Consider the following 26,269-nt stretch of genomic DNA (forward strand, 5'->3'; position numbering starts at 1 on the left):
ATCATTTTCCTTTAATTTTATTATTATTCGCACATTTGTGTAAGTCAATCACAATAACTGGCATAATAGAAAGCTCCGAATAAAATAATTGGAGGTTTGTGGTTGTTACATCATAAAATGAGAAACTGTTTAAGGGATATGAGCATATGTGCTGTGTATTTGGAAATTATACAATTCTCAAACTGCCCTTTTTTTGCAAACTGCGTGTTTCTGTATAAACATTAAAACATGTTTATTTTATTAAGATTTTCTCCTCACCTTAAAAACCAGTTCTCCCATTAGTCCATTCCACTGGCCGTCAGGCTGCAAGCTGCCATATTTGTGGTCTGGAGCCACATAGATCTCATACTTGAAGCCCAGGTAGTTGGACAGGGCATCCAGGACATCAATTGAAAAGCCTTGGTACTTCTTCGGTTTTCCAAGCACATTCTCTGACACCATCACAAATGGCTCCTCCTGGAAAGCAACAATCAACAAATTAGTAAGTAAGTAAATCAAGGACCCAATAAGCATACTAACCATTACTCAAATCTATGTTCTCAACAACAAAGACTCACGTTGAAAACATGGTGTGAGAGACTTAGTACCTAAAAATGTTAAAATGACTAAAATGAAGATGTGAACATTAATAATGCCTGTTTTAGGACCAGTGCTTATTGTTCCTGTAAGCACACTGTTTAGCAATTTGTTTAAATTCTAGTCTATTTAACATGTTAAATGAAATTACAAATGAAATGTAAACAAACGTTTTACCGATTAAACTAAAAGATCTATGTGAAAATCTAGAACATGATTTGTTTTATTTTCAAACTACTATATTAATGTACAGTTCAATGGATTGAGTTTTTCCACTACTGTTCTTTTTCTTTAATACATCACAGTTGATGAGTGAAATGTTGAATGCCTATACAGTGTGTCCTGAGATTTATGAGAGCCTGAATGTTATTGACTGAATATCAACTGCACACATACACAAACACACCCTCACACACACATACATGCATGGGCGTAAGATAGCCCAGATATTCACTCGGTGGTTTCTAATCCTCGCTTGTTGTGGCAGTTCAATAAGCTATTAGGGAATGAGTGGACATGCATGCCAAATCTCTTTCTCGCCAAAAGTATCCATCCATCAATGTAGGAACACCCCTCAACACACACAACTGTAGCCACCGAGTAACCTCAAAGGTGCCATAGAATGCTTGCTTTGAGTTCAAAGCATAAAATGAATGTTGACGGCATGAAAAAGATTCAATAATGCTAATTAATAACTAGGACAACTAACTAAATAAAAATAAATACCCAAAAGAAATTGCCCTAGAATTCACATTGTAAAACTAAAAGGGGTTTCATATTGATTTTTGTTTTTACAATACAGCAAAAGGTTTAAGACTTTTATGAACAAAATAGTTTAATATTATTTTTTGAATCAAAGTTAGATAATTATATACAGACATGTTAACTAAACACTCAAAAAATCACTACAACATACATTATAGGATACATGTTTGGAAGATAGGATAAATATGTACAAAAAGATAAGAGTTTTAATAGTGTACCTTGCAACAAAATAAACATTGTTATTGTAAGGTCATTTATCAAAATGCATTTTTACTGTAATTAATGGCTTTTGCTTGCAACAACAGGCTGATTTATGTTTTAAGTAATATTTTACCAACATGTTTTTGGGAGCTGGAAGTAATATTACTATTTTGGAGTGGCTCAGCTAGAGCCCCAACTTCAGTCTGATTGAGAATCTGTCGAGGGAGCTCAAGGTTAGGGTGATGACAAGGAGGCCTTCCAACACTACAGACTTGGAGCTCATAGCCAAAGATACATCACAGAAAAAGCAGCACAAACATCCCAAAAGGTGGTCAGCAATTATAAGAAAGGTTTGGCTGTTCCACTGATTATTAAGAAATGTATTCATCATTTTCAACATAGCATTTTTTAACAAAACCTATTAAAACAGATATCCTTATTAAACTTATACTTATAGTTTTCTATTTTTTTATATTTTGAGAAAGCCTCATTCAACTTTTTGGTTGAATGAAAATAATTTTAAATATAAAGCTGCTTGGGGTATGAATAATCTTGGGCTTAACTGTCTATGATATGCCAAGTGGAATTTTTTTTATCCTTTTGCACTAAAGATGTAAGTCCTGCAAATCATATAAACCCTAAAACTAAATACTTCTATTCTTTTATTAGCATTTACTTAGCAGTGGTCTGGTAATGTCAGTGTATATCAAAAGGTAAATTGTTATTGCGGTAACATACTGGTTTTTAAGGAATGCATTATGAACAGAAACTTGCTTCCAAACACTTCTGCCTGTTTGCATCCACATCTCAGCATGTAAGACACAACACTTGGATAAAAAAGCAATGTAAATAAAACCAAACTGCACATTGAAAACAAAGGTTTTGGCACTGGGGGAAATTATGCATGAAAGCACCTGGTGCACTCCAGAGACAACCCATAGTTTTAGTTAGTCTTTCTTTCTTTAGTAATATTGAATGTTGCCAAGTTTTCAGGTTTGCTTTAACAATAGCCGACATTTCTTTCTCCTCTTTTTACCTCATAAACAACAACAGAGACTTGTCAAACAGCTGACAAGATGAATGCACCTGCTGCAGCACCTTCCATGTATATTGTTTGTTTTTTTTTAAGTCAAGGACTGTGGAATCAGTCATTCTTTTCTGCAACAATCAAGCAAAACAAATTTTCAAAGAAACAATCATGCAGCTCCACCAAACGTGTATAGTGCTTAGCTAAAGTATTTATACTACTACACATATCATTAAAGTGCAAACACAAATGTTTTACCGTTTGGATTACCCACAATAAGTCACAATGATATTTTTTTTTTCGTTGGGGCAGGGTATCATACTTAATTGGGCTGAATAAAGAAGGTATGACACATAGTTTTATATTTTTATAAAATTTAAGAACAAAAATTGATCCCTTTCCATTCACGTCACAATGATGAACTGCTGGGTAGGGCTGGGCGATAAACCAAAAATGTATAAACACTGAAATGTTCGACAATAACCGACTACATGTTGCCCATGTCAGTAACTTCGGTATTTTAAAAAATGAAATGAAAAGTAGTTTTTGTCGGCTATGCTCGTGTCTCTTTAAGATGCTACGCTATGTGTACAGTCTGTAATCACGTGACTCCACCACATTGAGTCTGCGGCAAGAAGTGAAAGAGATGGTGACGTTGAGAAAATGGAGAAAATTTCAGATAGTGAAGCGGCGGTAGAGCTGGTCAAGGGGGGAGAGGAGCACTTCATTCCCAAAGAAAGTGGGTTCAGCAAGGACGATGTTGAACAAAAGACTATGGCGACAAGGTCTGGCTCGGGGAGTGGGGGGTTTGCGGTGGAGAGGGTACAGCTGGTAGTGTTACCATTCATTTATCGTTACCGAGATGAACTGCTCAATATAACATGATATTCATTTTAGGCCATATTGCCCAGCCCTATTGCTGGATGCTGGTCTATCACATACAGCTATAATGAAATAGATTGTAGTTTATGATTGTAAAGTGACAAAATGCAAAAAAGTCCAAAGGTCAAACTGTTAAGGCTACAGCAGCAGAAAACCACACCTGATGCCATTCCTGTCAGCTAGAAAGACAAAACTGAGAAAGACAAAACTGAGGCTAGAATTAGGCTCACCCGGATTGGACACTAACAGTAAAAATGTTGCTTGATTTCAGCAGAAACATTTAGATGGTAGAATCAGAAATTATGACTAAACAATCTTAAAGCATTGTTCGTTCTGAATCAACAGTTTAGGCTCCTGCTGGTGGCTGGATGGTGTGAGGGAAATTTTCTTGGCATAGAAAGAGCCAGCATAGCATAGTATAAACGCCACATCTTACCCAAGTACTGTCATTGACCATGTCCATCTTATGACCACTCAGTGCCTTCCAACATAATACTGTGCCATGTCTCAGAGCTTAGATGTAAACCCTGAGCACCTCAACAGATAAAATAATTGAAACATTTTCCTAGCTCACTGTTTGGTTGAATTTCAACTAATGCTCACTCAGTGGGTTTTCACACCAATGCTTGTGACAATAATCTCATTCTCTCCTCTTTCTTTGTTTATAGTTATTTCTATAGCTACTTACCAACTGCAATATAAAAAATATGCTATCTTTACATACTGTCTCCAACTTCCTCTAAAAGCATGTTATTAAAATCTGATGGGACATAGCTATGCTACTATATTTATCAACGTTCTGTAATTCCGTTCTTCCATATCTGTTTATCTCTGCCTGATATGCTTCCCATCACAAATTTCCATCCATCTTCATCACTGTCCTCTGCACTAATTAATTTGGCACAGGTTCTTTTTGTCTCCTCTTGAACAGAAGTACCACATGTAGTTTCAGTGCTGGTTCTGTGCTTCTGGAGGACAGGACAGAAGAACAGAACTGCAATTTCCGACAAAAACAAAGTAATGGCATTTCAAAAGCCCACGGAGGGGATTCTGGGACTGACAGTTTAGTGGTGATTTTACAAAATGCTGAACATTTTCAAAACACCTTGGCTTACTCTGCCAAATTCATTTTAAAACACATTTTGAAAAACAAATTCTGGCAGTCTCTGCATAAGAGTAGATTTTATATTTTGTTAGAGAAAATAAAATTTCTTTCCGTCGTTCTTTCCGAAAGATTAAAAATATGATTCCAAAAACAAAAGGAAAGCAGTCTGAGTTGGGACTCAAAAACAAACTCTTCAAGGCTTTTTGTTGCTCAGTATGTGTTGCCAAAGACTTTAATCTCCAGTATCTCAGCAAGAAATCAAAGGCTTTTAGAAAGTGAACATGACTAATAGAACCGCGCATGTTCATATAGAATGGAGAAAGAAGATTTATGGGAGTCAGTGTCTGCTTAAAAACACATACACTGAAATAAACAATAGTGACATAAAACAGTGCACAGTGACATAAAAAAGGGCTTTAAAACCAGGACAGGAAATTATAGTGGTTGTACTGCGGTGTAGTAGTTTTTGTTCCAAGAGTACCAAAGATTCGAAATTGATTTTGAGAAAATTACAAATAGATATCAAAATAATGTTGTTCTCCAACTAGTTGTGGAATAAGGGGTTATTTAAGGTAAGGTAAGGTAAGGTAACGTAAGTTTATTTATATAGTGCTTTTCAGCAACGAGACACTCAAAGCGCTGTTTAAGACAATAAGTTTAGGCTGGGTTCTAAAGATTGTTTTTATTGTGCATAAACAAAATAGATAACATTTTTTGTCGGTTTATAACAGCAACAGTACACATGCATGTATATAGTCTTAATAGAATAAACTTAGATTAGCACTGTGATAAATAAGGGTTACTGGTTTACCACCTTTCAGAAAGAAGCCCTTTAAAACATCTCACTACTTCTACAGGGGTTGGACAATGAAACTGAAACACCTGGTTTTAGACCACAATAATTTATTAGTATGGTGTAGGGCCTCCTTTTGCGGCCAATACAGCATCAATTCGTCTTGGGAATGACATATACAAGTCCTGCACAGTGGTCAGAGGGATTTTAAGCCATTCGTCTTGCAGGATAGTGGCCAGGTGACTACGTGATACTGGTGGAGGAAAACGTTTCCTGACTCGCTCCACCAAAACACCCCAAAGTGGCTCAATAATATTTAGATCTGGTGACTGTGCAGGCCATGGGAGATGTTCAACTTCACTTTCATGTTCATCAAACCAATCTTTCACCAGTCTTGCTGTGTGTATTGGTGCATTGTCATCCTGATACATGGCAATGCCTTCAGGATACAATGTTTGAACCATTGGATGCACATGATCCTCAAGAATGGTTCGGTAGTCCTTAGCAGTGACGTGCCCATCTAGTACAAGTATTGGGCCAACCGAATGGCATGATATGGCAGCCCAAACCATCACTGATCCACACCCATGCTTCACTCTGGGCATGCAACAGTCTGGGTGGTACGCTTCTTTGGGGCTTCTCCACACCGTAATTTTCCCGGATGTGGGGAAAACAGTAAAGGTGGACTCATCAGAGAACAATACATGATTCACATTGTCCACAGCCCAAGATTTGCGCTCCTTGCACCATTGAAACTGACGTTTGGCATTGACATGATTGAACAAAGGTTTGGCTATAGCAGCCCGGCCGTGTATATTGACCCTGTGGAGCTCCCGACGGACAGTTCTGGTGGAAACAGGAGAGTTGAGGTGCACATTTAATTCTGCCGTGATTTGGGCTGCCGTGGTTTTATGTTTTTTGGATACAATCCGGGTTAGCACCCGGACATCTCTTTCAGACAGCTTCCTCTTGCATCCACAGTTAATCCTGTTGGATGTTGTTCGTCCTTCTTGGTGGTATGCTGACATTAGCCTGGATACCGTGGCTCTTGATACATCACAAAGACTTGCTGTCTTGGTCACAGATGCACCAGCAAGACGTGCACCAACAATTGGTCCTCTTTTGAACTCTGCTATGTCACCCATAATGTTGTGTGCATTTCAATATTTTGAGCAAAACTGTGCTCTTACCCTGCTAATTGAACATTCACACTCTGCTCTTACTGGTCCAATGTGCAATCAATGAAGACTGTCTACCAGGCTGGTCCAATTTAGCCATGAAACCTCCCACACTAAAATTACAGGTGTTTCAATTTCATTGTCCAACCCCTGTATCTCCTCATAAAAAATAATCAGCAAGTATGCATTACAAAAGATGCTTACGACAAAAAACAAAGACAGTTTGTTCTGTTTTTTATTCTGACGACATTTCAATATAGCTAATTGTATAAAAAAAAAAAATAGAAGCAACATTTTTATTCATTTTTGATCATTATGTTCAACCATGACAATGGTTTAGGTTGTATGAAAAACATATCTGCTTTGTCTGACCTAGAGTTGCGATCATTCATCCAGTTCATAAAATAAGATTATACAAAATTTGGCTTTAAAAAAAAGTCAACCAATTCTTTGGAAAAACAAAATAGCTTTATGAAATAAAAAGTAAATGGTAAACTGTTTTTTAAAGAATCTGTAATAAGTGAAAATCATTATATGTAGGCCTATTTTGTTTTATTTTATTTTTTTATGCGTCCTATCAGCTGTGTTTTAGGCAGGTGTGAAAAAATGCAGTAAACAAAGAATGCTTCCAGAAATATAAATGATTGTTTATTTTTATCAATTTACAAAATGCTAAGTGAGTGAACCCAAACTTACAGCCAAATTGATTAAGAACTATCTTCAGCGTAAAGAACAAGATCAGAGCCCTGATCTCAACATCATGGAGTGTGTTCTCGCCAGCGAAGGTTTTCACCAACGCATTTCAGCGTAGTGGGCTGCTACACTGAAAATTGTCACCACTACGCTGACATTTAGACCGGTAAGCAAATTTTTTATGAGATATAATCATGTCAGTTTTGAAGGGTGGGTATAAACGGCATCATATCATGATGGGCCTGCAGAAGAAAATCACTCTCAGTTTAGGGGGCCCTTAAGCCCACAAATGCACCGAAGGTCCATGGCCCTGGCACCTGCCCAAAGCCCCAGCAACATACCCAGCAGGACCCAAGCCCCCCAGGCCCAGCATGGACCCCATCCCGGGGGCAACATGCACCAGGAACCCCGAGTCCACCTCAAAGAGCAGCACGGTCACCAGGCCAGTAACCGATGTCTGCCGCCACAGGCCCCCCAAGGCATTGCAGGCAGCCACCAAATGTCACCCCCACCTGCCACCAAAGCTTCACCCCAGTGGGGGCCACAGCCCCTGGCAACAGACCCCCCAGTTACCCCCCCCCCCCGAGGCCTTTTTAAATTTAGTACCACATATGATCAAATGTAAAAATTGTTGATTAAAAGACAGTTAAACAGCACTTTAGTTTAGCACAGACAAGAAGAGGGTACAAACTTCAGTCATTAGCAACTAACAGTCACTCGCAGAGCTCTCACAAATTAGGCCCAAGCATCTAAGTGCTACTGTAATCGCTATGTTTTTATTATTCATCGTCAAATGAATTGCCTTTTCGAGGCTTTAACCTATTCCAAAAGTCAGCAAAATTTGCACACGCATCAGTCCTGGTGTAAAATTACGTATTTTGGGTGTTTCGCCGAAGTCGCAATAAAAATGGCTCAGCAGCGCCCCCAAGACATTTTCAAAACAGCCTCTGCATTGACCTTACTTTGTGTAGAGTTATGAAATTTGGTTGACCTGTCGGTCTCCCCAAGACCTACCTAAAACTCTCCTTCACCCACATCCTACAATGAACAGGAAGTCGGTCATCTTGGATTGGTTTCTATTTTGACCCTATTTTTATTGTTTATAGCCTCCATATTTGATCGAACTTCTCCTAGAGATTTTGAGCAATTGGCTTGCAATTTGATCAATTTGATTAGAAGACATGACATGACAATTTTAGATCATGGGATCTAAAATTGTCAAAATCGTGAGATTGTGAGCATGGTGAAGGGGTGGAGCCAGGCTTCAAAGTTTAATGACTGGCCAAAACGAAGAAATTGTTATAGCTTCTACAAGGAAAGTTGCAGAGACACGAAACCTTCTGGTATTGATCCACATCTGGCTCTGAACAATATTCAATGGTCAAATCCTGACATCATCTAAGCCCCGCCCCCTGAGAACAGGAAGGGTAACGTTTTACTGTGGAAGGTCCAGAGTTGACCCTCCTTACCTAATTAACACGAAAAAGTGTCCAATGACAAATAACAAGATGGTCTAAGTTGGTCTCCAGTACTAAGAGGTTTGGCTGGAGGGTGTGGCAGTGGCGGCGTGGTGAAGTCCGATGTCACACCATGGCCTTATGTTTGCTTTTGATTTCCATATGTTTCAGCCAATCGGTAACAAATTCCATAGCACTGATATTAGTCCAGCCCACTAAAGATATCCAGTGAAATAACTGGTGGGCGTGGCCTAATTGCTCCACAGTGCCCTCTAGAAGCACTTAAACAACCAGCCTAAAGGCATGCTTTGTCCGAGGCTTATGAAATTGGGTACACATGTGTAACTTCTCAGGAGCTACAAAAAAGTATCTTGGACCCATTGTGCAAACCCCAGAAAACCCCATTTTTTCTCGTTTACACACATCGAATCTGACCAAACTCCTCCTATAGCTTTTGACTTAAAGACTTAAAAATCACACAATATACTCTCAAGGCATTGGGGATCAAAAGTTATCAAAAGCTTTTTGCTTGTGGGCATGGCCAAGCTTGAAAATCTGACTCCTCGCCATGAAACACAAATCTGTTTCCTACAAGGAAAGTTACAGAGACATGAAACCTTCTGGGATTTATCCATATGAGGCCCTGAACAATATTTAATGGTTAAAAGCTGACATCATTGAAGCCCCGCCCCCTGAGAACAGGAAGTGTCATGTTTCACTTAGTGTAGTTCATATTTCATCCCCTTCACCTAATCAACATGAAACTTTCCCCAGAAAACGTATAATAAGAACTGTGTTTTCACCACAGATGAAGAGTAGAAAAAAGAAAATAAAAGTACACCAACAAAAGGAGAATACCTCTAAATTGCTAAATTGGCTAAATTGAAAACAGTTATGGTCAAGGAGTAGTATTTAAATATTAATAATTGTTCCTGACTAAATGTGCTCAAATAAACACATTCCCATTCCTTTTTGAAACACATTCATAACAAGGTTGCTTTGAGTTTGCAGCTGTGACATGTTTTGGTCACATTTGTGAATGGGGTCATTCCACTGAGCACTGAGAAGGACCCCATAAATAATTACCAAGACAGAGCACTTTTTCTATTAAATACTGATTTATTATTACAAAGCTAGATAATCAATAGGACTGATTTAAAGTCAGCAGCTCTAATAGGGCTATGATCTACTTAGCGATTAACTGATCAATAACTGTTTAACATTGCGATGATCAAAAGACTGAAGCTGTTTTTCTATGAGTCTGCTTTCCTGTGTGTATAAAAACAAGCTACCACCAGTTTTCATCTGTGTTTTACCACAATAAACAAATATTGATGATTCAACTTGTGCCTCACAGTGATATGGGAGAAAAAATAAATTCAGGGGCAAAACAGAAAAATCTATTTCATGAATCATATAAGAAAAGTGTATTTTACACATATACACACACATAAAATCAGCACACAGCCTCCAACCATTCACAGACGAAAACAGCTCAGTACATATAAGCAGGACCCAGGATATTTCACATGGCTTCTGCCTTAAAACACACACACACACACAGACACATCCGTGTTTTACTAGCTCTATGAGGACTTTTCGGTTTTAGTGCCTAACCCTGACCCTAACCCTAACCCTAACAATAACTCAATTCATACCCTAGTTCTAAACCTAACCCCTGTCCCAAGAACGGAATTTGAAAAAGTGAGGACCAGGAAAATGTCCTCACTTTGTCAAAATGTCCTCACTTTGCGATAAAAATACGAAAAATGCTTCTCACTCAGCAACAAGTACAAGAACACACACACACGCACACACATTTACTCAACCTGAGCGGCAAAGCATGAAGGCTGGAAGTGTAACTGAGAATTTAAATGTGCACAAACAGTCCACCTATTTGCCATCACTAGATACACTAGATATAGCAATTGACTGAGCTTAACTGTGACTAATTCTATGTGCTCTCTTTCAGACTCTAACGTTGCAAACTGGCTCAAAGTTTATCTGTTCTTTCTTTCTAGATGAAATGACTAAAGGAGCTACATTCACTAACATTTAGTTTTCCTTCCCATAGAAAGTACTCCTGGATCAGTGCTTCTTTGTTCTTTTTGTGTCTCTGCTCTGTTCTCTCTAACCTCCAGTCGGTCGTGGCAGATTGCCGCTCACACTGAGCCTGGTTCTGCTGGAGGTTTCTTCCTGTTAAAAGGGAGTTTTTCCTCTCCACTGTTGCTACATACATGCTCAGTATGAGGGATTGCTGCAAAGTCAACGCCAGTAACTGTCCACTGTCTCTACATGCTCATCCAGGAGGAGTAAATGCTACAAGTCTCTGACTCGATGCAATCTGCTGGGTTTCCTTAGATAGAAAATCTTTGTATCCAATTTGAATGAATAACTGAATTTGACTGCACTGTTTAATGGTTAGGATTAATTGGAATGTATGTACCTGACTTTTGTGAAGTGCCTTGAGACAACATGTGTTGTGAATTGGTGCTATATAAATAAACTGAATTGAATTGAAACTAGATACCATCACCTTACTCTAGAGATGGAAAAGCACCAAGGGTTGACACTCAAATAACACAATCCATATCCTTTCTCCCTTTAAGGAAGATGACAATAAACTACAGAGGGAAAAAGGGATAGCCACAAAGATGTCTGGTATCCATTTTTCCAGTCTCTGACTTCAAAGACAGGATATGAAGAATTCACAACAGTAAAACCTTAAAGCACTCATAGGATGTAATCAAATCGATCCTGCAGGCAAGACAGAAAGAGCTGATAAGGAGGAGCTCCAACATCGTCAAGACTCCAATAGTCTTGGTAACTTTGCTGTCGAAACATGGGGCTATACAATATAATGAAGAAGTATTAATAGACTGTCATCTCACTGTATCTGTATTTCACCTTTCTTTGATTCCTCTTTTCTTCTTTTAACAATCTCTTTTTCTTTCATTTTCATATTCTTACATAAGCTCTTAACATGCCTCTTGCTGGATCTCTGCAGAGATAGAGGTGGATGGAGAGAGAGCTACAGTACAACTATAGAATAACACAGTGGTGTACAAATTGTAATGTCTAACATGACAGCATGGGTCAAAATAGGCCATTTTCATTCTTTCGAGTGAGAAATGTGTCTTCTAATAGATGAAACCGATCTTGTACTTGTGTATCTGTGTGTGTGTGTGTGTGTGTGTGTGTGTGTGTGTGTGTGTGTGTGTGTGTGTGTGTGTGCGTGTGTGTATGGGAGCCCAATTTAAAAAAAGGACACACTCGTCACCTACTCACCAGAACAGTGACGACTCTTAGCACAACTCCCCTCATGTTGTTTTCCAACTTCCTGTCAGTCAGAGTACCATTCAGTCCATGAACTGGGTCCCATGTGGCGAGCTGCAATGTACCCACAAAAAAAGGAAGATGTTAAAAACATGAACATAATTTAGTTTTTGATTTACATGTACTGTATTTCCAATACCATTTCACTTCCAAATGCAGGTTTTTCACAGTCCCAGCATACAGCACAGTAGATTGTTTTAAGTAGTAAAACATGATGATATGTGCATTCTGGGCCCTTAAAATCATGATTATGCATAAAAATGCTCAACCCTTTAGAGCTAAGCGCAAGGTGAAAATAGAGTTTGGGGAAATCTTTCTCCTCAGCTTGGTAAACTGTGACTCCAGCTTTGCAATCTGTTCCTTTAGTTCGGTAAATCCTGAACTTACTATGTCCACAGGTGATGAGTAGCGCTTTGTCATGCAGGTGAGGGAGTACATCCGAAGGCTATGCAGAAGTAAACACAATCTGATAACTGAAATGGCGGTTTAGAGACAATCTACAAACTGCAATCGTTGTCTCTGATTTTCGTTGGTGTCAATAGTTTTGTGTAAAAAACACAAAACTATTGACACAAAAAATAAAATAAAATAAAATTGGAAAAATTGTACATCTGTATAAGGTTTTTTTCTTCCCATTGCTAATAAGCACTTGTCAAACCTCATTAATATTAATATCTGTTTTATTGAAGGATATCCCTAAAAGGCTTGCCATCTTTTTAATCATTGTAGTAACTTTGAGATTCAATAGGTATTTCTACATGTTAAGCAGTCAACAGCCAGGAGGTGAGGTATACCCTGGACAGATTAGTAGTTCATTGCAGGGCCAAGAAAAAATATTTTTTCTAAAACATATTCATACAGATGGTAACCTTTTTAAAAACGTTTTAACTTTACATACCCATGCAATGTTGTTTTTTTGTGCTCTTTAACAGAATGATCTCCAACAGCAATACTATGTGTACATAGTTTTCTTAACATTGCAGTAGGGAGTTCTGAAAAAAACCTTACAGGTCCCTCTTCCTTGCTCTCTGCTGTGCTACAGCCCTCCCTCCACAGTGGAACCTGCCATGAATGCACAAGCTAGTAGGAGGGCCACCGATGATGGCAGATAAACAGCTATGGCACATTCATTGGTAAGGATGAAACAATATGCTTTACATCGACTTTGGCCTGCGTATACTTTGACTACAAACATGGTCCTCAAATCTTTAGCACAGCGCCATTAGCAGAGCTGCAGCAAAGTGGGAATTTTGAGCTAGTACAACAGTTTTGCTGTGCGGAGGTGTGAGCAGCGAATACGTGAGTGTGATTGACACTGCTAAGACATTCCTCCTTGCTCTGATGTCCTGACAGTAGAATACTGATTGACTGCCAGTTTTAATAAATATGTAAAAAATTAATTTTTACAAAAGTTACATACTGCAACTTTAACTGAGAAAATGGCTTGGAAACCTGCAATAAAGTTACAAATCTGTGCACACCTATAGTAACTAAACTGTTTGTGCTTCAACAGCTGACATGTAAAAGGCTGCATACAAATCGCAAGTACTTCATAACAAATATGCTTTTTAAGTCTTTTGTGTCTGAAGACAAAAATTACTCAAGATCTTTGCATTATAAACAACAAATGCACCTTTCCTACACACTGCAAATGTCAGAAACACAATTTTTCTTCCATAACATTTCTTCCAAGAACATTGAAGAAATATTTAAATGCACAGGTTAGTGATCTTGGGGTCATCCATTTGGGCCAACTGGGCTGCCCAGCTGAACATGCGCAGCTCAGCCTGTGTTGCAGTGATGGACATCGAAGCTGATGTCATCAGAGCTATAAAAGCTGAAGAAACAAACTTTCATCACGCCATTTCCAGCGTGACGATGCACATATATGGAGAGACAAAAGCTCGCAGGCAAACTTTTTCTCCACATGGCTATTCCTGGAGATTTTATTTGCAAGGAGATGAGATTTCCTCCTTGTTGATTCAGTCAGCAAATGGTTCTTCAAATTTTTCCCGTTTTGGACAGATGAGAAGTTTACCATTTCTTTTAGTTGATCACAGACGTGTGATTCCTTCCCCCCCCGTTTTTCTTCAGATCTGACCCATCCTCAACCGGTGGAGTGCAGAAACCGACGTCAAAGAAATTTGTTTTTTTTTTTATATTAAATTGGATAGTTGAATTTAGAGGTTTGGGCAGGGTGAGGCATAGTTAAGATGATTTAGAATCACCAGTAGTTAATCCAAGGTATCAAATTGTTGCATGCAATACTGATTGAAGTATTTTATGCTGAGCTGTTTTGATTTGCTGTGCAAGGTGCATGTTCATGTTTTTGTCCGGCTGATCCCAAATTAGCCAGGAGTTAGAAGTTGGACTTTTAAAGTTTTTCCATTCAAAGCAACTGCGGTCTGGGCCTCGTGGCCTAACCACTCCTTTGTCCCAGTTTTATTACTGGAGTTTTTCCGTTGAGTTCCCATCTCAGTCTCATGAATCCTTGTTTGAGAATTGGGGCAATCAGCTGCTTGTGGCTAAGGGCGCAGCCCACCGTCTACAAGCTGATCACCAAAATTGAGACATCCGCACACCAGGAGGTAGTTAATCCAAATTGCACATTTTGTCTATAAACTGCTGGTTTGATCTTAATAGACACTCAATGCGCATATATTTTCTTTTATTGTTATTATTAGGTAGTCATTTTTACTTCCTTCTGTAGCATAGTGCATATTTAGTTAGGTGAAGATTTTTGGACCAGAATAGTAAATGTATTGCTATATGGTCAATAAATGTTCACATATATAAAGAGAAGTGTTTGTGTTTATTTTGTGCAAGAGTAATTTATCTGTCAAAACAAGGTCAAAGTTCCCCCACCGATTCGTGAAGCAGCTGATTAAACAGTGACATTTAGCATGATTTTGGTTAATAATTATCAATTATTAATGAGAATTCACTAATTGTAATTATTAAATGCTTTGAGGCCATAATCACCACACCAAAGTGCAGCTCTGATTTCTATTCGTAAGCAATGATTGTTGGTTAAGAAATTATTTTTCTGAATTATGATTTTTTTATTATAATTTTTGATAAATATTAATTAACCAAGAATCATAATCCTTACATGCGAAACCAAGATAAATATTTTAACACCTTGACAAAAAGTGTAATCTGAAAAGCCAAGTAATTCCCCTTTAAGAAACATTATTGGTAATCAGATATAGGCAGTAAAAAATTAGGATTTTCTGAAATTCAAAAGGTGCTGCAAGGTTCTTATCCAGACCTCTATGTCTATCAAATTGCATCATAAACGTCCAGTCTTTTCCCCAGGACCACATTATATAATCTCTGTACTGCATTATGCTTTCAATAAAATATTATTTTTAGCTTCAAAGATCAAAGTAGGTTGGCTTCCCTGTGGACAGAGAGCCAGTAGGAAAGAAATAAGTGATTTAGGTACATAAACACACTGGAATGCACACACAGAATGAAACAGCATGGTTTCGGCTTAAAACATACACACAAAAACTGGGAGAGGGAAATGCCGCATAATCCATTTTTCAAAATGCTAAAGTTACTGTTGGTTGTAAGATTTAAGTAATCTCTTATCAATTCACTTGTGGTCCGTATACTTGTGGTAATACTTATCTGAACTGGTTTCTTTTTTATGAAGCTTTATTTAGTTAATATTGTATTGCATATGTGAAGCATTTCTCCTTAAGAAAATCAAAATTTTTTAAATAATCATCTATCTATCTATCTATCTATCTATCTATCTATCTATCTATCTATCTATCTATCTATCTATCTATCTATCATCTATCTATCTATCTATCTATCTATCTATCTATCTATCTATCTATCTATCTATCTATCTATCTATCTATCTATCTATCTATCTATCTATCTATCTATCTATCTATCTATCTATCTATCTATCTATCTATCTATCTATCTATCTATCTATCTATCTATCTATCTATCTATCTATCTATCTATCATGTGCAAAAATAAAGTTCATCTGTGTGTAATTTCAACTCTGTATACATACAGAGGAGTGTTTGGGGTGGCAGAGAGTAAATACAGTCCATTCCACACTTTTCAGATTTGTCTTTGAAAAAAAAAAAAAGTTTGAAAAAGCATTTAATCATACTCTCTCACTATCCAAAAATGCACCACTTTGTGTTAGTCTTTGACATAAAAACCTAATAAATATGTGATAGTTATATGACAAAAAGTAACAAAAATTGAGTATGAATATGTTTGCATGGCACTGTGGGTTCTCTCAACCACATTAAAACTGCCATTACTATTTAGGAATGCAAAAGTTGATTTGTTTGACAGTTTTGATTCTGCTAAGACTTTCTCATGCCTTGTAGTGTCATATTACATCTGGAAATATTACATCTTTATCATTTCCTATCACAGAAAGAGACCTCAAACAACTCACAGAATATGTGTAAACAATATCTACTATATAGCCAAAATTACATGCAGTCCTTATCTAATTCTTTTTATAACACTGTTTTCATATAGTAACATTTAATGGCATACAATTGGTTTACCAGAATTTATCTATATGCATACATAATGTAAAATACATTACATGTTATCTTTGTTTCAGCCTGGAGGTGGCGATGAGGGGCTGGCAAGATAGCCTAACTTTTAGCCCATTTTACAACATGGCAGATATTTTGTAATCTTCTATCTGGTGCTGGGCCAACTTACATTTAATTTGAATGCAGAAGAAAAATATTTTCCTGAACACAATCCCAGTGTCACTGTGTCCCTCAATCATTTTGTATAAATGTGAGCATATGCCCTGATCTTCATGGATATGTTGTGTGACACAGTCCAGTCATATTTGTATGTCTGTATCTGATTCTGAAAACTTATAAATTTGGAAAAGCAGGTTATCATGCAGGGCTAAACAGATAACAAGAAGCAATACAGTGAAAAAACACATAAGACACAAAAAGAGGCATACAAAAGAATGGAAGCTGGGTCATAAAGTAACCTCTTAAGCTTTAATCCCCAGTACAGAGGGAATAATTTTTTTTTTTTCCACTTTCATTAGTGTAAGTTCCCTTAGTTAAACATAAATATGCATGGTATCCACAGAAATGTTAGAATCTCAACTAAAGGTTGATTTAAAACATTTCTACGAAGATCAAAAACAGTTAAAACTACAAGCAGCTGAATCAGAAAGTAAACAAACTTCACAAAATGGCATCACTGAAAAACTCGATCTCAGCTGATCATCATACTGCTTCTACAAACACAATAAGCATGTCTGCAGCAAACAGAGATCCCACAGATTCGAAAAATAGTTTTGTCAAAATCCATACAGGATTTACACAAACCAGCAGTAAAGGAACACCATGATTATCTCTTCCATTGGAAAAATATAACTGTTAGTACAATAATTATTTAAATAGTTTGTAAATTCCAAGAAATAGATTTGGGCATGTTATTTCGAGCACAAACTTTACAAAAACCCTTTGGAGCTAAATTAATGTTATGCTACCAGATGCTTCTAAGAGAGCTGATGGCACAAGAAGCTGACATTCAACACACATGCAACACAAACACGTTGTTACTTATTCATTTTATTTGATGAAAGTTGTGATATGAAGAAAATTCTGCACTGTGGTTGTAACATGAGGTTGTGAAGCAAACATGAAAACATTTTTGTTAGCTTCTGTCCTAGAATGTTTTAGTTGTGTGCATTGAAATTGTGGATTTGTCATGTTCATTTTCATGACTGTATTAGTGAAATTTATTAGCTGGCTACAAATTAGTATGGCTAAAACCCACTTTTCAGAGTGAAGAAAGAAAAAATATTTTTATTCGAAAGGCTTCTATTGAAACTTCAATTGTTTTAAACCACGTACCTACAAAAGCAATATATTGTTAAAATCATTATGAACAGATTTCATTACTTCTTATTTTGGCTTTTTTACAGTTAGCTAGAAATTACCTTGTAAAATATTGTTAAGGATAAGTCTGGTGCCATTTGATGCTGATAGAAGCAAATCTTTAGTGCCTCTTACTGTATTAATCTGACATACTCTTTTTCAGATGAACTTGCACTTGCATTAATCATAACAATGAGAGGGTGCTGTCTTAATTTCCTTTCTCCCATCCAAGTGGATGACAAAGAGGAAATGAAGACAGACAAAGCAAAGTCAAACAAAATGAAAATATATACAATATATCAAACTAAACCTGAATGTATCTCAGTGTTCATGCATTGTATATTTACATAATTTATGTTTTAATGTAACAGGGGACAGTGAAGCGTGCTTTGCATGTGTGTGGTCAAATGAGTATAAACCTTTATTGGCAGCCTGACTATCTGAGTGGCCCAGTGCATCTGATTATCTTCATAGCAGCAGACAAAGGAATCCCTCCTACCTCTGACACATTGAAGTAAACCTGCATATAGCATGCACAGTTTGATAATCAGCAAAGTCAGGCTGCACGGATACTTTGGACATGTCGAAAAATTACACGGCATGAGCATATTTTTAGATTTGCCAACATAAATGGCAAGATAAACAAACTGTGCAAACGGCTAAAAAATAATGTTATGTAAGTGAATATTCTAAAACATATACACGTGCACACACACGAAACACAGTTTACTGAGTATAGTTGACAGCTAAACATGGAGATACAATTTCTTAACTTTAACACCTTCATCTTTACAAACTCATACACACACACACAGGAACCTTGGGCATTTCAAGGGATGTGTAGCACACATTTAAAAATAATTGGACAATTGACCAGTGCTGTGTGGGTACAAAAGAGTAATTTACTGTTACAATAAACCCTTTCGCACTGCACATCCACACAAATGAACACTAACATCAGATACTGTTCTTTACGTATATACATACACACACTCTAAAGAGATAATTGAGATTTTATGCCTGTCATGCTTTGTTTCTCTTTTGCAAACACATCAAAGGACATTTTTAAACAAGCTTTTACAAGCTTTTAGTCAGATTGTTACCCACCTCTCATGATAAATTCAAAATGCAATCGATATCAAATGACATTTTGAGAGAATAGAGGTGAGAAAAGTGCATAAAGCACTGACAGTGATTCACAGCTGCAACTAAATCAATGTACATGGAAAGTTGAAAAATAAAATGGAATATACAGGTCCTTCTCAAAATATTAGCATATTGTGATAAAGTTAATTATTTTCCATAATGTCATGATGAAAATTTTACATTCATATATTTTAGATTCATTGCACACTAACTGAAATATTTCAGGTCTTTTATTGTCTTAATATGGATGATTTTGGCATACAGCTCATGAAAACCCAAAATTCCTATCTCACAAAATTAGCATATCATTAAAAGGGTCTCTAAACGAGCTATGAACCTAATCATCTGAATCAACAAGTTAACTCTGAACACCTGCAAAAGATTCCTGAGGCCTTTAAAACTCCCAGCCTGGTTCATCACTCAAAACCCCAATCATGGGTAAGACTGCCGACCTGACTGCTGTCCAGAAGGCCACTATTGACACCCTCAAGCAAGAGGGTAAGACCTTGAGGAAGATTGTGGAGAAGGGCCGATTCCAGACCTTGGGGGACCTGCGGAAGCAGTGGACTGAGTCTGGAGTAGAAACATCCAGAGCCACCGTGCACAGGCGTGTGCAGGAAATGGGCTACAGGTGCCTCATTCCCCAGGTCAAGCCACTTTTGAACCAGAAACAGCGGCAGAAGCGCCTGACCTGGGCTACAGACAAGCAGCACTGGACTGTTGCTCAGTTGCTCAGTGGTCCAAAGTACTTTTTTCGGATGAAAGCAAATTCTGCATGTCATTCAGAAATCAAGGTGCCAGAGTCTGGAGGAAGACTGGGGAGAAGGAAATGCCAAAATGCCAGAAGTCCAGTGTCAAGTACCCACAGTCAGTGATGATCTGGGGTGCCGTGTCAGCTGCTGGTGTTGGTCCACTGTGTTTTATCAAGGGCAGGGTCAATGCAGCTAGCTATCAGGAGATTTTGGAGCACTTCATGCTTCCATCTGCTGAAAAGCTTTATGGTGATGAAGATTTCATTTTTCAGCACAACCTGGCACCTGCTCACAGTGCCAAAACCACTGGTAAATGGTTTACTGACCATGGTATCACTGTGCTCAATTGGCCTGCCAACTCTCCTGACCTGAACCCCAAAGAGAATCTGTGGGATATTGTGAAGAGAACGTTGAGAGACTCAAGACCCAACACTCTGGATGAGCTAAAGGCCGCTATCGAAGCATCCTGGGCCTCCATAAGACCTCAGCAGTGCCACAGGCTGATTGCCTCCATGCCACGCCGCATTGAAGCAGTCATTTCTGCCAAAGGATTCCCGACCAAGTATTGAGTGCATAACTGTACATGATTATTTGAAGGTTGACGTTTTTTGTATTAAAAAATTTTTTCTTTTATTGGTCGGATGAAATATGCTAATTTTGCGAGATAGGAATTTTGGGTTTTCATGAGCTGTATGCCAAAATCATCTGTATTAAGACAATAAAAGACCTGAAATATTTCAGTTAGTGTGCAATTAATCTAAAATATATGAATGTTAAATTTTCATCATTACATTATGGAAAATGATTAACTTTATCACAATATGCTAATATTTTGAGAAGGACCTGTATGAATAAATGTACACAATTATTTGCTACTATCTGCCTTGCATTAGTGCAAGTAAACAAAATAACAGCTAACTGGACCAGGGCTATTTTAGCCCTGTAATACTCCTGTGAACTGCAAGCAGTCATGTTCCTCCCTAGCAGTTAAGCATCAGTCCTCAGGCAGAAACACAGACAAGACAAGCTGCAAGCTGCTCCTTCTTGTTGCCTGTGCTCTTTTCTACTTTTATTCCCTCAACACTCTGCTGGTAGATCGAAAGGCAGTAAGAATCTCCCAGTCTTTCTCCTCCTTCATCTGAACTGTCTCTGTCTATCAGCCAGCACAGAGGGACAGTTTGTTGCACTAAAAGAGTCCAGACTGCACTGGTATCAGGGCACTGCACAACCAGTTGCCAAATCTCACTTTACAGTGTTTATACAAATTGACTCTGACGTGGAACCTTGACTGAACTGCAGCTATGCTTTTCAGTTTCAGTGTATCATTAAAATGTACAGTTTTGTATCCAATATATTTCGATTCACTTTTAGTTAACATTGCTGTTCTATGATATCCTTTGATATGATACAATAAAATGACAGAATAAATGACTGAATGAATAAAATGAATAAAACATTTAATAAATAAATAATTAAATCATTATAATTACTGTCTGATAAAAAGTACCACTTTGAACGTAATTAGAAATAAAAAAAGGCAATTAGGCATATGACTACTTCAAGCCTCAACAACAAACAGATTTTATCACAAAAATTGCAACAGCAAATGAAGGTAATCATGTAGAAATATAGTCAATTAAAGTCTCTGTTCTCTTCAGGGGTTGGATAATTCAGAAGGTGTCTAATAAAGGGAACAAAGTCACTAAAGTTTTTAGAGTATCTTGTGTGGAGAGAAACAACAGAAAGTAAGTCAACAAATCCACTGAAATTTCCCTCTTTCATTTTGTACACAAAAATCACACATTTGCAAAAAAACAGATTTTGTGGCACTGCAGGCTGGAGCTGGCTGCCTACATGTGCCAGAGCTGTTTTGATCTAGAAAAAGGATGTCTCAAGACTCAATCCTAATTCCATGATTGACTTTATTAAATCAAGACAGGACCCGAGCCACCCCAGCCTAGGCACACAGCCATCCCCCGCCCCGCAGGGCAAGCCAGGGTCCCACCCCCCTAGAAGCCCTGTGCCCCCACCTACACCTGGCAATATGGCTGCCCAGCACCAAGCAAGAGAGACACCCGCCAGGGTACCTCAACATGCCGGGCAGGTGTACGCCCACTGCAGCAACGAGAACTCTATAGGACCAAGGTGTCGGGCCCCAGCCATGGAATAAAACATGGATAGAAAATGGAACGAACTGTACACAATCGAAAGGCTGGTATGAACTTCCCTGCACCTTTAAAAATCACATTAACCTACTTCTAGCAGCCCAGGAAGAGGAGGAGTCATGGCTGGAATCCCACTTTCCCCATTTATGCTCAGTCTCAATCCAAATGACTCTCAACTGAGGTTGGACAGAAACTCTTGCCCGCCACGGGGGCTGGACCAGACCAGACCAGACAACTTTGCTCCTCAACTCATTGCCCAACCAGAACGGTTTATGTAAGAGGTGCTGTTTGGGTAGAGGAATTTAGTTTAGGATAAAATAATATAAATACAATTATTTCATGATGTTTTTGCTTGTTTGTCATGATTTATCTAAGTGCTAGCAGGCTGTCTTTCCAGCTTATATGAACAGACCTCTCACCCTGTTGCTAGTAATTTGTTCTGTGTTTTGTTTTCAAGTTAGAACAGACTTTATTAAAAGGGTGATTTTAAACACAGACTGGCCATAATGCACCATCACCACCAATTTTGCTCTTTTATCTTTATTAATGATATTTTAAGGTACATGTTTGACTTGGAAGGAGTGGTAAACACGCCTTTGTTAGCTACAACCGCTAATGCCTGATGCCAGCACCAGTAAAGTCAGAGGTTTACAAGCAACTCGTCACCATCTTATAAGTCTGTAGGTGTTCCTTGTCACCATTTTGGTGGTCCACTACCCACGGTGATGGCTAGTTAAGAGATTACTGTGCTGAAAAGGTTAAGAGTTTCTAATAAGGAAATATTATTTCCCTAATATTATTTCCCTAAATATCATTTCACTAAATGTGATAACACCATTAAGAGTCATTTATCCCGAGAGGTTGATGCTTCCCATTCCAGATAATATTTCCTTAAATATTATTTTACTAATTAAAGACAGCTTATTAAACAACATTGATAATTAATTAGCCAGAAGTTTGGTTTTTATTCAGCAAAGTATTCTTTAATATGTTATTTTATTAAAATAATGTTTTATCTGTTCCTCTGATCTTGCTTTATGATTGGTGGTTTGAAGGTATACAAATTATTGTTCTAAGTTAGTTCTAAGACTAATCTAAACTTAATTTTCAGGTTCGTCAAGATAATTCTTGGCTCTCAAACATAAATAACATTGAATGGTAATATTGCATAATTTTATTAGTCTTGGTTTTTAACCATTTATATTGATTCCCTTGTTCCTTTCTTTGTATATAGTTCATTAGTTTTCTTATTCCTTCGTTTTGCTTGGCAGTTTTTGTTGAATTATTCTAGCATAGTAAGAGTTTAATTGATTTTTTAACTTGAATTATTTTGTTAATAAATTCTTGTATTTTAAGAAACGTTTGGAATTTATTCCATGTGTGTGCAGAGTTTTGCTGTTCAGTAATGCCAGAGCTTGATTTACCCTTTTCTCTATTGTCCTAATTCCACCACCATATTGGGCTGGTATTCACAGGACAACACTTAACAAACCTAATTATTATTTGATAAAATGGGAAATAATATAATCTCAATAACCACAATAAAGGTAGACATAACCATCATAACACATAACCATCCCACCTGGTGAGCTAACCTCTGGGAGGTCAAGAAGGAGGCATGCCCATCAGAGCCCTGCGTCACCCCTGCCCATTGCCCACGGCCAGGCCATCACATCCAACAGGTTACCCGACGGGAATCTACCAGTCCAGGACGTGGCCCGAGCACCCACACAAACAAGATCCCACCAAGAGGGCCAGCCCCTTGCCAGCCCCCACCTGATGGCGTCAGGGAACCCCAAGCAATCCCCACACTTCCACTCCCCACAGAACCAGCACAGGCGCCGAGGTGGAGGCAATAGAGGACTACATTGTGCCCCAGAGCCAAGCTCCTCCACATCCTAGTGTTTGCATGTGTGTCTGTGGTAATGTGAAATGTTTCAATGAATGAGGATGTGTAGGCCTAAAATGTATTCAAATTGGGGTTGTGGCTGGGGTGTGCAAGACTTCTCTGCTTGCTAACAGCAGTCTCCACCCCTGAACTGTCAATTTTTTTGACAGTTTATTTAGGTCGCTATTCTAAAAGGCACAGACATTTAACTGATGTAAAAGAAATCCTGCAATGAAAAAAACAAATGATCAGTGGCATAGCTTCCACGCCGTCAAATAAAGTTCAAATAAAGTTATATTTTTGAACCATATCGTGTACCAAAATCTGTGCATGTGGAGCCTGGCTCTTTTCCTTGAAAAACCCTCATTTTACAGTAAATAGCTGCTGTAAAGCATTGCATAAATGTTGATTCATAGGTATGAGTTTGTTAACATGTCACCCTTCAAAGATACGAAGAGCAGCAAATTAACTTTTTAAGCTTTTATACAGTGACTATATGTGCACAAACTGCTTTATTTAAACCATGCTAACCACCCATAACAGTAAGTGTAATAGTCCATCTGTAAAAGCTTGAAAGGTAAAACATTTCCATTCACAAATAATTTGTTAAACAATAAAAAAGGCAAAGTTACTAAACATATTGTACTTATACTATTTCAGTGCTATCTTATGAATAGAATGTAATTGGTATGTGAAGGAAGTCCATAAGACCTGTTCAAAACAAGTTAAGCAAGAATGTGTCATACATAATATATGCACATACATGTGGAGTCAGAAATTATGCGTGCACATGTAATGGTAATAATTATTGCATGACATGAGTAATGAGTGTTCAAACCACAACTAAACTGTGATGTAGAACATTATTTCCCTTTTGTCTACTGACACTTTTAGTTTGTATAGGGGAAAGCTAAACTCTAAAATGCTGTGGAATATGAAAGAAAAGTAAATCTCATCTTAATTTTTCAGAAATCAAAATTTTTTAAATCCATTTTAATGATTGTCAGATTCAGACTTTGTGTTAAATAAGCAAGGTTGAACCTATTACATTTAAAATGCCCGGTGTGATCTCATCAACCTAAAACAACACAATGCAGAATTAGCAGGTTTTTAGATGCACTTTAAAAAAATCATTTGCATTTTTATGAAATCCCACAGTGGAAATCTATTAATTACTCAGTGGGGGTTTTATAATAGATCCACAATTTCGAGTGAAAGAAGATACTCATCTGGATAACAGCTTTAAAAATTGGGCGGAGGTAGAAGAACATGTCCATTCTCAATATCAAAGCTGGTAGTTCTTGAGAATGATTCAGTGCAAATCTTGGCAATGCAGGCTTTCATTCTGAGATGACCATGGTCTTTTTGTGCATACGTTTTTTTTGTTTTTTTTTTCTGTACACAAATGCCTCCTCCTGCATTACAATGCATTAATTAGCCTGTTAAGGGGTTTTAGAGAAATTTCCACCTGAAATTACATAACTGAAATAAATCAAGTACATCTCCACAGTTATCAAGTCTAAATGCAAACATATGGTACCTATGTAAAGGTAAGACATAAAAGGAAATTATTTCAGTGGAACCACTATTATAACTCTTAATATATCTGATTTATTTGTGATTAAACAAAAAAAAAAGAAAACATTTTGAGCCTCGCCAAAAATTTTAAATTAATGAACATTGCAAAACACAATAAAAAAAACTTGAAATCCCAGCAGAAGCCTCAGGCTGTATTCATCAACATCTTGACTATAAATGCAGCAAATTTGGACTGAATCAGTTGAAGCATATTATTCCACAAAAGTTTTAATGGGCAATGTGCCAGGCAGAGCTGGTATTTTGGCACAATTTAATCAAATGTGCCAAAACTGTCCCAAATGTTTTTCATGTCATAAAAGTGCTGATTTCCATTGTAGGATTCCTTCTGCATATGACATAGCTTTTGTTTATGACATTTACCCTATGTATCATCAAAATGTGCCATTGTGCATAGCTTAAAATCAATATTTTGGACACGGTTACACAAAAAAAATAGAAACAGATGAAGATGCATCACTTTGAATGCAAATAGGCAAGTTGTTATTAAAAGGTGACCAGTCTCCTGATAAAAACAAAGATCAAGGTAGAGCCTCCGCTGCAGCTTCAGCCCTTTCCTCAAATCCCCATAAGTCACCATTTTCAACCACTCCTGTAGGGCCCATAAAACACAAAAAAAACCTGTTGGTCACCCTCTGAGACCAATAGGATCAAAAACTGATGCTTATATGCCTCTTGGACATAGAGAATTGGCGCCTCTGCTGTGTGCCCTTCCTCCTTTGCCTGCGGTTATCTCAAGGTTGGATAACCTGTTTTGAAATTTGACAACGGGTGAACAATTGTGTGTGGATGACCTGAGGGCC

At 37.7% G+C, this 26,269-nt stretch overlaps 1 protein-coding gene across 5 annotated transcripts in view; it reads right to left on the minus strand.

Annotated features, from left to right (window-relative positions):
- Nucleotides 1–26,269, minus strand: part of grid2 (glutamate receptor, ionotropic, delta 2) — a 749,910-nt gene that overhangs the window by 178,809 nt on the left and 544,832 nt on the right. For all 5 annotated transcript variants that reach the window (XR_007040614.1, XR_007040615.1, XM_047381418.1 and 2 more), the window contains exons 9-10: nucleotides 11,966–12,067; nucleotides 259–456 (exon numbers count right to left, since the gene is read on the minus strand). Coding sequence is in view for 3 of the 5 variants with exons in the window: in XM_047381418.1 (XP_047237374.1) it covers nucleotides 259–456; nucleotides 11,966–12,067 (300 nt within the window). In the remaining 2 variants the exon portion in view is untranslated. The remainder of the gene's footprint in view (nucleotides 1–258; nucleotides 457–11,965; nucleotides 12,068–26,269) is intronic.

This window comes from Girardinichthys multiradiatus, chromosome 12 (assembly GCF_021462225.1).
Source record: "Girardinichthys multiradiatus isolate DD_20200921_A chromosome 12, DD_fGirMul_XY1, whole genome shotgun sequence".
Taxonomy (NCBI): Eukaryota; Metazoa; Chordata; class Actinopteri; order Cyprinodontiformes; family Goodeidae; genus Girardinichthys; species Girardinichthys multiradiatus.